At 34.9% G+C, this 17,264-nt stretch overlaps 1 protein-coding gene across 1 annotated transcript in view; it reads right to left on the bottom strand.

Moving 5' to 3' along the window:
- The window catches only part of CACNA2D3 (calcium voltage-gated channel auxiliary subunit alpha2delta 3), a 468,701-nt gene that overhangs the window by 17,835 nt on the left and 433,602 nt on the right, over nucleotides 1-17,264 (bottom strand). Inside the window, exons 32-35 of the mRNA XM_074879359.1 lie at nucleotides 9,397-9,472; nucleotides 5,679-5,731; nucleotides 4,050-4,105; nucleotides 133-244 (exon numbers count right to left, since the gene is read on the bottom strand). Of these exons, the coding sequence (XP_074735460.1) occupies nucleotides 133-244; nucleotides 4,050-4,105; nucleotides 5,679-5,731; nucleotides 9,397-9,472 (297 nt within the window). The remainder of the gene's footprint in view (nucleotides 1-132; nucleotides 245-4,049; nucleotides 4,106-5,678; nucleotides 5,732-9,396; nucleotides 9,473-17,264) is intronic.

The following is a 17,264-nucleotide window of genomic DNA, read 5'->3' on the forward strand; positions in this document are numbered from 1 at the left end:
ATGACACCCTGACAGAGGTCATTATATAAGACAAAACATAACAGACTTGTACGTTCTTCAACACAACCTTGAATAATTCAGTTTTATTGCTTTGTCACAAACAGTTGTATAAAAAAAATTGAAAGGGCTTACTTGAAACAGTCATCGCAAGCAATATTCCCCATGGTCTCCTTTATAGTGCGTTCGGAAACAAAAGCTGGATATTCAGTATCACAGGGCTCTAGGGTTTGTTTCAACCTCTGCGCTATAGGCACAGGAAAAAATATCTTGATGTTAACATGGGAAGAACAGCACACAAAATTCTGAACAACATGAGATGCTGTATTACAGAGCTCACAGAGAACGGAAATGTTACTCAGCTTCTGCCACCCTGTGAGATTTCCTAGGCAGTGCATAACACTATTTTTTCAATTAAAAAAAAAAAAAAGTTTATCCATGGAATGTAATTTTGTAAGACATAACTGTTAAAGTAGTTATTCATGGCTTAGCCATTGCCAACCTACTTTACATTTATGCACAAGCTTTTTTTCTTTCTCTGTAATTCAAGATGGACTTGTGCATCACTACTATGTACGGGGGTTTACATTTATCTGATATCTAAATTGTGGTACATTTTACTGAAGCCAGAACACTTTTTTGGATTACAGCTTGGGAAAGAGTTTCATCAGTTAGAATAACTCTGTGGGTGGGGGGCAGAAGTATTACTTTGCTCAGAACCAATGCTTGTTATCTGCTTCCCAAAGTAGTAGTAATTAAGACTCCGTAACACTTTTAATCTGAAGCCCTTGCAGTGAACTACTTACATCTTAAAGATGGGAAACTGAGGTACTAGGAAGCAGTGAGACTGGTTCAAGGTCAAACTACAGGGCAGCAGCAGCAAAGCTGGGAACTGAAGGCAGCTCTTCTGACTCTCACACTGAGGTATCTGTTGGACAATGTCTCTCTCTCATTCCCTTTCTTTTTCTTCATCACCCCTTCATTCTTAACACAGAGATACACTTGCACATCAGCACAAATGTTAAGTCTATCTTAAACTAATTGCTAAGTGAGAAAACAAGACAAGGTATGACAAAAATAGATTACACTAAACAGGCTCCTGGACTCGACAGATCTTCCATTCAAGATAATCTGTTTCAGAGCCAGTGGTGTATCTACTGCACAGTGCCAGGGGAATGACCAAAACTGCATTTGCAATCACACACTAGGACATGCATTTCTGAACTGTTCATAATTTTTGTATATAATTTAAAAAAAATATTCCCCCAAATGCACAGATTTCAAGGGAAGTACTAAAGTTGGTCAGAAAAGTTTTGTTATTTCTGATGTTTTCAGTAAGGTCGTGACACATTTAACAATTTAGCATTTTTTAAAAAAATTGTCTGACTAGCTCTGCTGTACCTTCTCCCTTTCTGTTCTGTTCTCCTTATCTGTTGCCAAGAATGACTGAAATTTATCACCTGTATTTTGGGTCTACCCTCACTTATATCAACATATGGCTTGTGTAACAAAGAGATTGCCAAAGATCCATGGGTCTCAGATTTCCAGCACCTCATTAGAGTCCAGAAGATGATGAGGTTGCCCTTGGTTTAGGGCATGTTTCTTCTCTCATTTACAAATGTGATTGAGATTACAAGATCTTGTGCAGAACTGTTTTTCATACTAGGGTTTGGTAAATTGGCAAGTGTGTGTGGACCTTCTAGGATCTTCATAATATGTGATGCTCTATTAATGTCACAATTTGAGCAGGAAGCAATTTCCCCATTAGAGGAATTGATCTTTTTTCTGAGCTTTGCTAAACATTGTTAAGTAAAAAAATGTGCAAGTTCATTAGTTTTAATTTCATGAAGTGCAGTCGTAATTATTACAACTCTTAGTGGTAACATAGCATCTACAGAACAACATACCTAAGCACGTGCTTTTCTCTCCGGACGACTTCCTTCTTGTGAAATCTCTCTTGCTTTTGCTTTACTAACACATACTGGTTTCTGAACAACTGTCACTACCTAACCAAATTTGAACTGGGCAAGCAGTACCATAAAAATGATGACATTTCAATGAGCATGATGAGGGGGTATGTTCAATATTCTTACTCATCAAAGAAATGGAGTAAGTGAATTGTGTAGTTAAAACTCCACTTTCAACTAAAACATGAATGAAAATCCCTCAATCATGCTTGTCTGTCAAAGTGCTGTAATAATAGTTTTGTCTTTAAGAAAAGAAAGGTTGCAAGTTATTAATGTCTGTCGTCTCTAAACATGCTTAAATTACAAAACAGACATTCATTTTCATGAGATGATGAAGGGTGCTGTTTTTAAAGCATATTTTCCCTAACATACAATGCAAGTGCCATTGGATGTTTCATGTCAGGATATATTAAGGAATATTTGTACAGTACACTTGAAAAAACATCAAAAAAGTTACCAATTTCCTACACTGGCTGCTTTGCGCTGTTCTGCAAACACCAAGGACTAAGACTGGCATACCTGCCATTCCTCTTCAGATAAAAGGAACAGTTTTGAATTTTCTTGGTCTAGCACAGCAAACCCTACTGTCCTTCACAGCCATCAGTGCAAGAGACGTTTTTCACCGTGGTTTTGGAAATCACTGGAGTTCGTCTTGGGTTTTAGAAGACCTTTTTAGGCACTGCTGATTACGAAGCAGCCCCAAAAGCAAATAGTGTCTGGCTGGTTCTCATGAAGCTCTATTTGTATATGTGCATCCAACCTACATGGGGCTCGCTGTTCATGGAACAGAATTGGCTTCAGTGCTGCAATGCAGTGTACAGTTTACATCAGTATGGGGAAGGCTATACTAAGTTCATACACCTAAATTTCCAGAAGGCTCTTATGAAATCTTCACCTCCAGGAGACACCCATCTCAGCACCCCCTTCTCCCTACACAGCATTTACAGCATGTTAGGCAGTAGTCTGACATGTGCTTTGACATTTACTGTCATACCTTCTGGTTGCTCCAGGATAGATCTTTCTGCTAGAAGAGCTCCAGCATCTTACTACTATAGGGAATACTGGAATATTCCAGGGCATCAATATGTTCCATTTTCCCAATACCTTAACATCAGACAGGATATTTGGCATAAAGACAGCCTAGTATCCAGGCATTGCAAATATTAACTGAAGCCTAAAGTAGCAATTTTATCCCCTGCTTTGGTAAGGAATATGCAAATCTGCAAATATGAGGCTGAAGAATTCAGCTTAAATCATTATAGCAGTAAACAGCATGCAGCATAATTTGCCTATGAAATAGCCAACTGAAGAGCACTGCTCTTGTAAATTAGCCCTTTACTCTTGAGCAACACTTTTGAAATGCCATAAAAAGTCTGCTAAAATATGAGACGGTTGACATTGAAAACTGCCAGTTCTTATGGGAACTGTTAAAATTTCATTATTTCAAATGAAGCCTCCACATTTAAAAAAAAAAATATTTTGAGTAAATGGAATTTTAATTAATCTAGATTTTATTACTTTAAAATGTCTATTTTAAATGGAATGGTAAAACAAAATACAGTTTTAACCAGTCTTGTTTAAAAATAAAAGCATAACATTTACTATCTTAAGCCTTAAAAATTATTTTCATATGAAACTACATTGAGATGACCATGTTCCTCTGGACTTTTGTTGAAATGACATTTTCCAGCACAACTCCCCTACATAATACAGCAGCTCTAGAAAAAATGCAATATAAGCAGAAAAAGGCTAGTGCAATTGCTTTATTCACAAAGACTGTTTTGGAATGAAGGGAAATGTTTTTAAAAATCATTTAATCATTATCTATGATTTTAACTTTTCCATTATAAGTGTATTGTACTCTTAGAGTACACAAAAGTACATTGTGGTTATTCATAGAAGATCTTAATTGTCTTGTGTTTTGGGAAACATTAACAAAGAAGAGGATGCTGACATGGGAGCCAAACTATTGTTATCAGACGTTTATTATTTAATCTAAAACATTTTATGCACATCTGAATTTCAAAAATCCAATTAATCTAGGCATTTCTGCCTTTATGGCCAGGAAGAAAAAATTGCACTTACCTTTTGCTGTTAGATCAGAGTGCCACCAACTGCACAGATTAAATTCCACAAGGAACCTAGAGAAATTATTAGAGTTTTCATATTATCCCACAGAACGGTTTCAAAACACTAAACTGTCAGTAGTTTGATACCATTAATCCTATTTTAAATAAAAGCTAACACAGAACTGAAATCCATGTTACTAGCATAACTCTGGGATTATCAACTACTGCTATTCTCATATTTTCAGTGTGTTGTATCTTACCACAGAGAATTTGTTCTGAAATTAACCCCCAAAAAATCACAGATTTACCTTTTATTAATTTAAATTATTGATCTTATTTTAAGTGCCCATTAAAATTCTCAATGCATGGCAGCATACAGTATTTTTACTGTTGAACATTATTGAATATTATTTCTTCATTATGCAGGTATTTTGACTCTCTAGTAAAACGCCACAGTACAGCTACAGTACAGGAGTATACATAAAATACTTTCTTATATTAATTCTGGAACTAAAATAATAAAACTATTTTATTTCTAGGAGCAGAAAAGACTGATTAACCAGTGTCTAATCAACTCTAACTGGACATGTAGAGAATGCATTTTCCTACTAAAATATATTGCAATTTACTTTGAAAAATGGACTGAAAAGTATCAGTCTATCGGCTATTGTAAGTCTAAAGAATGTGAAACCAACATCCAGTTTATCATATGGACATAAAACCACAATACTTATAAACACAGAAAGGTTCTTGAAGTTTTTGAAGTTGTTATATGCTAGCATCAAAGTCTCATTGTAACGTGATTTCCTTCTCCAATATTTACTTTGAAAGCTGCATTTAAGATCAATCTCTGTCCTCTGGCATTAGCCATTCAGTTAATTCTCCTTAACTCTTATTCCAAACTTTAATGAAAGCTCACACATTTTACAATTAAAACAAAATGACTACAAGAAAATATTAGTTCTATTTCAATAAAGATAAAATTCTCTTAAATTTGCAACTCTGCTCTCTGATAAGAACAATAGTAAAACATATAGGTTAATGACACAAGACACATTTTACAGCTTCCTCTTCATACAATAGGCAATCTCTCTTAAAAGCAATGATCATTATGTATTAACTGAAAATGTTAGAAGAATTAGACAAGGTAAAAAAAATCAGCAACATCCAGAGTACACCTTATCTGGCATATACTGTAAAAGGTCCATTTTACAGAAATTCATGAAGTGACAAGCAATACAGTGAATCACTATAACAGTTTGCTATATTGACAACAACCCACCCAAGCAGCACTACAAATGGCCAGACATTTATGTAAAATTTAACAGCAACCACAATAATAAATTTGGTTTGTATGTTGCGATCTGCTAGACTTACTAAGCAAAGACATACGGATATAAGTGAGGACCATGAATAATGCTATAAAAGTGCAACTGTACACCCATATAGCCAAAATTTTCTCAGATCTTAACAATGAAAAATTGGAAAGCAAAAAATTAACAAATATTACTACATTTAAAATCATACAATAAAAGCAGCACAGTGAATGTAAAACGCAAAATGTACAAATATTCATTAAGTATTCAAAAGTATAAATACTCAGTAATTCCTACAAATATTCAAGTTCTTGATAAAATTTACTTACAAGACAAGCTCAGTCATAATCCATTTTACTGCAGCAAAGAAGGCATTATAAGGCTGAAGAGAAGCAACTCATTTAATAAAAAGGCAAAACATTCAGTATTTATATCTTAACTGAATTCTTCAACGTAAAGACAATGTTATGGATATTCAAAAGTATGGGTAGCATGAGAAAAAGAACAATAACTTTTTCTTATGAAGAAGCAAATATTATACTGAATAGATAGTAATTAAATTTCCTTTTAATGTGGTTGGTCAAATACACAGATTATCAGTTGGAAAAGGAAAGTTTTGCAAATGATTCTTAAATCTTTAACCTCTAGGGGTTCCTATTTCCCAGGCTATTGCTGGAGGAACCGCTCTGGTAGATAATATGAGCTTAGGCTGAAATTCACAGGCTTGCCTCTCTATAATGTAAATCCCTAGTCATTACCTCGCTCTAATTAGACTAGGATAAGCTTCTGAAGTTTGAATTTACCTAAATGAAGTTATCTGTATCATACTGAAGGCCCAGTGTAAGCACTTTAAGTTGATTTTAAGATTCTTCCCTCCTCCCTCTATTTTTCTGGATCATAACAAATACAGCAAATACTTTGAAAATTCTGCATTTACAATACTACTGCATTTTGAATATATTATTTTTGAAAAGAGTATCAATAGGATTATTATTTTATGAAAGAATCTCAGGCAGAAAAGTCAGTGTCCAGAAATTTGGAAAAGAATCCATCTTTGTCTCATTCATTTGTGTTAGGGTCTCCCAGTTACATAAAATTTTGCAGACTTTTTAGATTCCATATTAACAGAGTATTTCAGCACATGTAAGAAGTACATTGACTTTAAGAGAACTACCTAGATATATAAAATCATGCTTAAGCTTCCTGAATCAACACCTCACTGAAGCAGTGCCATTTTGCACAGCAGTAACTGGCCATTTAAAGTTTTCAGAGGCCACGAAGAGTGTTTCTGCACAGGGCTGATAACTTACAGAGCCAATGAACTAGTGTCAGCCAGTGGCATGAAAGGCTGAATTAGCAAGTCAGCAGAATGCATTATGACTGAAACAGTAAAGATTTTCACCTATAGAAAAAGATAAAAAGCTACATGTCTTTCCTAGAGATGAAAAGAAAACAAAATTTCAGCCCTGTGGGACATCTTTTTATTTTCATTCCAAATTAGAAAATCTGAAATTTCACACCCAAGTAATTAAATGTTACATCCTTTTGTTTTCATAATGTCAAATGATTTAGTGTAAAATAATGTATCTATTCTTACTTATGAACAATTCATATTTAATGTAAAATATACTATGTATTATAAAACTATTTTATTATGAGAACTAAAAGAAAATTTTAAAAAATCAATATATCTGAAAAAAAAATCAATAATATGAATAGAAAATGAGGAAAATATTTTGTTTTGAAATTTTAATGGAAAAATATTTCATTACATTGATATAAATGCATTCTCATAAAATGTGATTTTACTAAGACAGCCTTTTCCACTCAAAGGCTCTTCCTTCAAAAACTGCAGCAATAAATGCAGGAGTTTTACTCTCTCTATGTATCTAAACCACCATTGCAAGACAAAGAAATTGAGCTGGGTGAGTCTATGGCACTGATACATTTGCAACTAAGTGGTTCTATGGAGAGTTATCTAGGACTTGAATAAATTAAAACGAGAAAATATGCTAAATAGCAAAGTATCTGGGTATCTTCTAAGAAGCAATCCTATACTGGTAAAGAAATGGACCAGTTGATCTATAAATCTAGTCCATCCCTAATTTATCATTTTAGTCCCACAGCCCAAAAAGCTATGACGGAAAGAGGGGTCCAGCCCCGACACCTGTATTCCACGATTTTCACAGAATGTTGTGATAGATCCTTTAAGTCGTCATACAGTCTTTGATGCCTGTGCTTCACTCCTATACTGTTTAAAATACAAACTTTTTAAAGAGTCTTTGTCTTGTCCCTATATCTATTCCTATATTTGTAAAACCATAATTCTCAAAAGGAAGGATAAACACTCGTGATCAAATGTTTTGCTTATGTAGAGACTATACTGAATACTGCCTAATAACCTGATCTATATGTACAAAACTGGACATAAAAACAGGAAAAAAAATACTTTTGAGGAATCTAGCCTTACCTATTTTTAATGCAAATTCTCTTTATATTTTCTCTGTTGTCATGGTTATTAGATGTGACTGAATCAACAGGAAAATAATAAAATAACCAAAGCTCTGCCAATCTTTCTTGTGGAACAACACAAAAATCTCACTTGAATTTTAAAGAAAAGTTTGTCTGTCTTTAAGAAATAAAGAACATGCTTGCCATGTCTCAGTGTATCCCACAATAGTTGCAGATTTTTTCTCCATAAACACAGTCTAGACAAAAATTGGAGTAGTGAAAATGTCTTGGATGAAAGCCTACTTGTAAAATAGAAATATTTCAGTTCTACATGCTGGATGCTTATGCAAACTGAGCTGAAGCTCCAAGCCTTGGGATGGAAGGTTGTTGTTAAGAGTTGTAATAAATTTTAAAATTTTTCATGCAGATGTGATTCACAGAATTCCATTCTATTTCACTAATAATTTAAGTCTCACTGCACAGCCTAATACTTATCATTATGTCAAGGTAATCCTTTTTCAGGTTCAGGCTTTAGCAGATAACAGACTGGTAAGTGCAGTAAATCCAAATTTGCAGGTATTTGAAAAACATAGAGTCATTTAAATATGCAAATGAAACCGTCCCAAAAGGTATATGATTATTAAACCATAGAAGCTATATATAGATATTTGGAAGTTGCCAGAATTTTGATGTTTACTCAACAGTTTAACTACGTATAGGCTTATTTTTTCTAGCTAGATCCCAGTGCATTTGAAAATACTATCAGCTAACTTTTTCAGACCGGTAAAATTGCTAGAGTGTTTTGCTGCTGTCTTTACATAAGATTTATTCATGCTAATACTGTCATATATTTGTTAAAAGAGGTCCTCTTTAATATGCAAAAGCTATACTTTATCTCACACCTTACCAGTTCTGATAGATTATTATAGTAATCAGTAAAACATACACATGATTATAAAATACCCTTGGACTTCTTACCTATATATATATATGATTTAGCAACAAGGAAGTGTTGTCCTTGCAAGACCCAGCTGGGCTCTAATCAGGCCTTGCAGAGGCACAGGTTTTACATTCAGATCTGATTGCAAGACAAGGGTTTAAATGCATTAAAATTCTACTTTAAAAGACATCTTCTTTAAATACTAAGGAAAAAAAGAAGTGTGAAAATCACTGACTTGTATGCCTTGTCAATGAACCAACCCTTCCACATAAAAAAAAAAAAAAGTCAATTTTTAATTTGAATTACATTTCTGCATGCGTGTATGTGTTTACATACAGAAAAGGCATATGTGATTCCAGTCCCCCAAACAAAGCACAATCTATTGTCAAATTTATAAAGTCCTAAGAAGGACATTCTGACAGAACCTCACAAATGGTGGCCCAGCATTAAAAATGACTCTGTAAGTATTTGAACTTGAAAATGCTTAACACTTTGCATTTGTTTATAATGAACCATTCCTTGTATGCAGTAGGATAAACCCAAGAGCTGTAAACATTCCAAATCAAAACAATGGGCTTACAATGGCCATGAGATATTTGCAACAATTTTCTTTGATGATTGCATGGAAAGGTGCTCAGAAAATTTACTATACTTACGTCCAGTAAGCTATGGGCACTGTCGCTACTCTCTTTGTTTGTTCTACACATGGCCTGGTAGTCATAAAGTGTAATTCTACAGAGAAGAACAGAAAACTGTTTGACTAAAAGAAGAAAACACAGTGGAATAAAAATGATGATATGGAACAGTCTGCCCACAAAGTAGACAGGAAAATAAAAATTATAACAGCAGCAGGGAAAGGAGGGGAAGGGATCATTAAAATACAGGTTACACAAAGGCGAATAAAGGTAAGAAACACTGTGAAAACTTTGTAAGGATTTTATCAGACTACAGAACAAAGCAAAAGCATAACTGGGAGAAACCAGGGAAGATACACATACAGTGTAACACACAATGATATAAACAATGCGAGGAGGAGGAGAATACACATTCAACATGATGCTTAAACAATTGGTTCTGGACTAAGATCAGCACATTTAGCCCCAGAAAGTGAAAGATACTATGCATTTGAGAGGCTTCTCACAACAGACCACTCTTGAACTCCCGTAAAAGCAGAAAGACAATTCTACAGTTCCAGCATCTTAGTGCACAGGTAATTTGTAAAAACATCGTGTTGCTTCCAAAGAAGAGAGAGGTGGGATTTCAGTGTATTCGCAGTAGAGATAATTGAAGCAGGATGGGTTTACTTTTACTTCTTTTCATGAGGGCAAAATATTCCATGTCAGGTACCTGCTGTAATTAACATATGCTAGAAGCCTCCTCAGATGCATAGTAAACAGGGAGATTTCTTTGTGCTTGTGATTTTACTCATCATTGATACACTTCAGAGATCTAAATGTAAAATCCAGAACTTGGAGATAGTATATGGAATTGTGATTATTTCTCTAAATCTGTCTGTCCATAGAACAATTAATCAACTATATCCATCCACATAAAAAGCATTTAACATCTATAGCAGATGTAAAGAATCTTTAGCTGATAAGTTGCAACAAGTGTAAATATATAGAAGTTACTACTATTATTTGAACATATCCATTTGACTTTTGCATCATCAGAGGGACAAAGGAACACAAATGGTTTATAGATGTATGAGATGGGACTTCAATGTTTTGCAATGTGTGCCTTGCTTCTAAGTGAAGAGGAAAGGAGAGCACACAAATTCAGCTATGGAAAGGATGTCCCAGAAGCTGCCAAAACCAGGTCATGAAATGCATTCAGCATCACCATGAGGCATTCTGCACTGCATGCCATGAAACATTGCAACCTGTACCAATAAAAGGTTGTAATCCATTGTGGTAGAAACTGTATATAATTTTTCTGATCTAATTTTGTGACAGCAACCATCACTAAAAGCTTCTTCATTATGCCTAGATTTTCTTTTTGGCTTACAGGCAAAACATCTAATATATTGGATCTTGCAGCTTCAACTAAATATTTAGTACATGGTCTTAGAGCTTACATTATTAATTTTATCTTATATTCAGAATAGAAATGGCTAGGAAGCCATTGTTTTGTGGACTGGCAGAGAGAGGCACATGGTAGACAAACGCATAACTAGAGACCTAAACATGGGTGTAAGTTGAACACTGACCATATTTGGCAGAATCACGCCCACAGCCAGATCCGCGCACACAGATCTGCCAAGACAAACAGAGCAGTACATGGTGTAAGCTGTGCTGCCTGTGTGGCATGCAGTAATACACCACTTTCCCTAGCTTTTTTTTCCTTTAATTTTTTCCCCCTTTAACCATGGTCAGAATCCAGCCCCTGTAAGGTAATCTCTACAGCTCAGCCTTTCCAGTCTTGGTTGGCTTGACTATTTTTATTCCTCCAGATCCAAGGATTATGTTGCATGTCCACTTGGACCTCCTAGTGATGGTGGCAAGTGATAAGCACACAGACAAGGGCAGTTTACAGATGTTAATGTGCTCTCTGCAGAATGATTAAGGAATTCTATATGGATGAAATGGTCCCATCCTGTGTCATTCAGTATCTAGTGTTACAAGTAGAATAGCATTCAGTTTTGTCTTTATTCTTTGTAAATGTTTTTTTTCAATATGTAAGTTTGGTGACAGTTTGTTTCGTGTTTGAAAGCACAAATCAATTTCTCAACTTTCAATTTCATACACCAGAACTGCTTGGTCAATCTGTGGACTCCATTATTCTGCTAAGAAATGTTAATCAAATACTATTATAGTGTGCTATGTGGAACATTTGTTATAATTTGAACTTCACGTTAAATATTGCAAAAAGCCTTTCCCCCTCAATATTTGTACTCGTATTACATTTCTTATGTAATTATTACATTGTAATAGATGTAATAATTTCTTTAAATGCTCAAAGATAAAAAGTCATTAGAAGATTAAAATATGTACTCACACAAACAATCAAAAATATAATTAATATTGCACCCCGACATGCTAGATTACAGTTCTTGTAGATTGTCTTATTGTATTGTAGGGAGTATACAACAATCTAAGATTGTATGATGAGCAAGAGGAACAAAAATGTTAAAATGTATGTAGTTAAAGAAAACTTCATTTAACACAGAAAGAAATACTAAACTTTAGAGTGATGGCAGAAGAGAAGAGTTGTAATAAACAACCTCAAAATCATTGTGGAACACTGCAAAATTGTTGTTTAGAAATGCCTAAATATCATCTGTGGATAACATTATAATGGGTTTAGTTTCAGTAAATATATTTGAGGGTGTTTCCAGTGTGAAGATTCTGGTTCAGGAACAAACTAGAAAACAGATAATGTATCCAGGTTTAAAAAAAACCAAACCAAAACAAAACAAAAAAACCCAAACAAACAACAAAGGAGTAAATCCTTAGAAAGGTACATGGCACACAGATTTTGTAACAAAAGCCTGGAATGAGTTTTGTTTCTCGAACAATGTATTCCCATCTCAGTAACTTTCAAAGTGGGCACCTATCTGAAAGTTTCTAAAGATGATTCAAACAACTATACACAGGACGTGCAAAATATACCAGCGAAAGCATTATTGCAAAATGATCTTAAAAGGCCTGATTCTTCAGCACTGAAAACAAATAAGAATTTTGCAATACATTTCAAAGATCAGTGGATGAAGCCCATAGCCACACTGAAATCTGAACACTGCAACATACTGAAGCAATTCTGGATTCTCTGTCACTATGAATGGTATCAAAGCTCAGTATAAATGGGTTCCAAGGCATTCACAAATTCAAATCCAGCCTTTTTTTTTTGTTTGGTTTTATTCTTGTAAATATAATAGAAAGGTACAAACCTTCCAGCCCTATTCCTTATAAAAGCTACTATAGTATTTGTAGTCAAACCAGTGGCTTAAGACACTGTGGTGCTTCTGTGTTCAGGTGTCATTTCCAGAGTGTTATTTTATTGCTGATGTCTTTCTGAGATTTTAGAAAATAAGGTTTCTTCTCACTCAGACAGACTTAACTCAGTGTTGCAGAAAGAAAAGCTTCCACATTACCCTTTCTGAAGTGATTGTATTTCAGTTTCAAATAACTGCTTGCAGCTAACCACATCCTGTTCAACTGACTATAGTTAGTGAACATATCTTCCTACTTCCCACAACTTAATATTAAGTCCACTAGATGCCCAAGTCCATGCTATATATTACAGCACCTCACAGGAGAGCTTTGCTTTTGCTACAGATAACATGCTTGAGACTTTCTGCCATCACCATGCTGTTAACTGCCCATATTTCCACATCTGGTTACTGAAGTCTACAGAACAATTGTTTTCAATATCAGCCATAGGACAAACACAGACTACATGCAATCTTCTTTAACTAATGGAAAATAACAAAAACTAAATGTGCACATCCATTGTGTGTAACTTCAGGGGCCAAATACATTTTAGTGAAAACCTTTTTATTGTCAGTTTCCTGACAGAAATTCCTGTCTTGTACTTTGCAATGTACTTAAAATTGAGTACAAATCCGGATCAAGAAAATTAAACTTCTAAGACCTACCAGCAGCAGAGGCAATACTAACAGATGTACTCTGTTACTTTCAGCTAGATGTTCAGCATACCTATGGATTTCTGCTTGTTGGTATAAAATACCATCACTGACAATTGTAACAGTTGAAAGATCTTCAATACATAAAATTTCAAATGTTTTGTCACTAGTTCATGATTTTGGGGTTTTCATATAAAGTATAGGAATAATAAGCTTCTTACCATGGGAAGTAAATGTCAAGTCTGTAAAAAAAAAAAGGAAGAAATGCTCCAGAGAACCAAGCAAAGGAAGCCAGTAGTACAGGAAGCCCTAATTATTGACAGTATGCTTTACTCAGTAGTCTATGTAAAAAATAATGGTGACTACAGCTCACTCGTGGTAGAAAGATGTTCATTAACTCAGACACAAGATGTGAAGCTCGCCTGGCATTCTCACAAGGAAGGTAAGGAGGAACAGAGTTGAATGGTATGAAGAGTGAACTAGTCTCTAAAGTCTAGAGAGGGTCATTGTGGGGAGGCAGCAGGACACTAAGAAATCTTGCACTGTTGCTGCTCTGGCTCTCCCACTTTCATTGACAGACAGATTATTAGTCTCCAGAAGCTGTCAGACTAATACCTTTCACCACCAAGAAAATCAATGAAAAGTATAAACATAAATTATAGCATTTTGACAAAACAAACTTGTCATCACATATCTTTGCCTTTATTGTTCCGCTATTTCCAATTGCCAAGGTGGTCTAAAGCATAACATGTATAAAAACTACAACTCCACCTGTATTTCCAGCACACAGAATGACAACTCATTTACATAGCGTACATGCCTGGGTTTCTCCTTAAGTGGGTAAAATGATTCCCATATACTAACACACTGCTTTAAATCAGCAGTAATATTTACAGAGATATAAACTCTAACAATGCCCAAACTCTGTTTTAGGACATTAATTTTAGATGTCACATGGACAAAATATGAGCAGAAAACATACCACACAGCAGTGCGGGAGTTTCAGAGCACAGGTACCAGATGAACATCTGGTAAATGCAAAAAAAAAAAAAAAAAAAAAAAAAAAAATCAGAACAGGGCTCTTCTTGTTGGTAATGACAAGAGGGAAGTGACAGATATTATTTGGTTCTTTTGTACCTACTTGTAAACCTGTACTAGACAGTCTGCTATATTGTTGCCTCTCTGACAGCTATTTCGTTGATGAAAATGGAATGTCATTCCTCAGGGCAGTACAATTACATACTATTCATTTAGAAATTGAAGATTAAGGGTGCAGGCCTCATACATGCTCTGCAGTGCACACGACAGCTAATACAGAAGATATTATTGGAAATAGTCTGCTCATTTTCTTACCTTGAATGTCTTCTGCCTCCCCATACAAAAATGCCTATTCATATACCTGACTATTTTTTGTGATATTTATGCCATGAACATAGGATATATTTTGAGCTTACTTTTTTTTTTACTAAATAAATCATTACTAAAGATAGGGAAATTTTTATAATATAAGAACTGTTACATTGCAGGACTGCTATATCACAGTTGCATTTGTCCAATACCAAATCACTAATTCCAATTTTAATTGTTCCTTCAGTCTACCACTGATCTTCTCCAAAGTACACATCTACTTTCAGAAACACTGCCAAATTAATAGGTCAAATTGATGACTGTAAAAATCCACATGAAAATAAACACAAATTTTAAATATAAGTGTCCATTTAACACCTTCACCAAAAATCTAAGAATATCTTATTAAAATGAATGCTTAAATAAGAAAGAGTGGCCTAAACTAACATAAAAATATCCTTCATTTTAAGGCTGTGCTGCCTCAGTGGAGATTAGCATCCTGTTGGTGAGCAACTAATTACTGTTTTCATGATTCGGCTTTAAGAACGTTCTTTGCAAGTAGCGTAGTAAAGAGTTCTGATTTTTTTTTTTTTTTTTTTTTTTATAATCTTATAACCTGGAGGCAAAACACTTCCCATATTTTGCTTATAAAGCAAATCAAGACAGAGATGAAAGTCTGCCTCTATGTGCATGCATTTGGAGAAGACAGGTGAAGGATTTGGACTGTACCGTGCAGTAAGGGCACAGACAGTATTCATTCTTCACTGAGAAGCATGTCAGCAAAGATAAAGGAACAGAGCAAGAAAAACTGAGAAACAAGAGAAGCGCTCAAAGCAACGAGAACTTAGACTGAGCCTTAGCATCTGGGAAAGCTGGAATTCAGAGGTGCACCATTTCAGTCACATATCCTGAAATGATTAATTCTTCTTCAGAGGCCAAGAGAATACCTGGTAGAAACAGAACTGTTACAAGGAAGTGATGCTGTTTCCATATGTGACATATAGAATTGCTTAGTTTTCCTCCTACTGGAAAGGATGAAAGTGTTTTGAAGTCAAGAGATATTTAATTTTCTCTTACAGATTTATTAAGTTCATTTCTTTGAGGATTGCATTGTTCTGATAGACCTTAATTTTTCTGATGTTAATGTGATTTTTCTAGATTTTCATGCTTTGAGCAGTTGAATCTATTTTTTACTGTTTCTACATAAACAAAGTGCTGAGGAAACTGTAAAGAAACTTTTTTCTAAGTTATATGAAGTAGATACTTTTCCACAAGCACATCCTAATTTATTTAATAATAAATTTAAGTTATATTTAAATTATTTAACTGTGTGTGATATTCAGGGTATAAGATAAACTTCATTTTGCTAAATGAAATCATAGAACATGTCACGCTGCTGTGGAGGCACTGATATAGTTTTTCTCCCTAAATGTAAAACCTATAAACTAAGAAAATATACATACATACATATGTACACATTATTCAAAAGAGGTACTGAGTTTAGAGAAATTGAGGAGGGAAGGAGGTATTTAAGTTCACTTTAAAAAATAAACAGCGAACACAAAAATTGAATTTCATCCTGCCGCAGGTTGAAAAGAAATATAGTCAGCAGCAAACAACCCCCTTTTGTTTAGCACTTCCAGCTCAATCCTAAAAAGAACTTCTATAACCTCCAAATTAGTGGTAGTTGAGAGAACGCACAAAGGGTTATTTCATTCCTTTTGTGGACGGAGAGCCTGAAAGCTGGCATGAATCAGTGAGGTGGTAGCACATATCTGCACTGCCACTCTGATTATTGGTGCAAAAGAAAGAAAGGACTCCCATCCCCATGGTTACTGGGGATGTTAGTAAACTCTTCTGCAGTAAAGATCAGGCACCATGCAACCTGCTACTTCTAAACTAAATGAAAAAGAAGCAAGACCAGATCATACAGGGCAAAGCTGTACAATTCACCTGCTGGATGGTAAATGCTATATAAGAAGCAAATTACAAGAAAGGATGCCTCTGGATACTATCAGAATAAAAGGCTAAAGAGCAGAGCTTGCTGTCTGATTTTGTCTCCGTGGTAAGAGCAGCAATGACAAGTATCGTGCATGCAAGATCTATAGTGTTGTGCTTTCAAGGAAATTGTGCTTGTAATAGATTTTGCCCCTGCATTTTTCAGCGTTTCTTTTCTTTACTTCTTATTCCATATAAAATAAACTTTGAAAAAGCAAAACACAACCCCACCCAAAAAATGTGTCTGTTTTTCATGAGAGCCAGAAAAGATTTCTTCTTCATATTGCTGGAATAATTTATTTTAAAAGCCTCATCTAGAATAGCTCAAAGACAGTTTTGGGTGGGTTTTTTTTTGTTGTTGTTGTTGCTGCTGTACAGCAGGAAAAGCAGGTGGTTCATTTAGTGCAGTTACAACATTTTGATTCTCTCCCATATTTAACTGATTGGCAATAGCCAGTTTATTGTGTTTAAATAATCAGCTCATTGTGTTTACATTTTCTTTAGCATACAGCTCAGTTGCACTGAGCTAGTGGCTTCATTATCTGTAACTCCCTCAGAGCTCAAGACCAGCAAAATCATAAGCCAGTGGTCCAT

Source organism: Strix uralensis, chromosome 10 (assembly GCF_047716275.1).
Source record: "Strix uralensis isolate ZFMK-TIS-50842 chromosome 10, bStrUra1, whole genome shotgun sequence".
NCBI lineage: Eukaryota > Metazoa > Chordata > Aves > Strigiformes > Strigidae > Strix > Strix uralensis.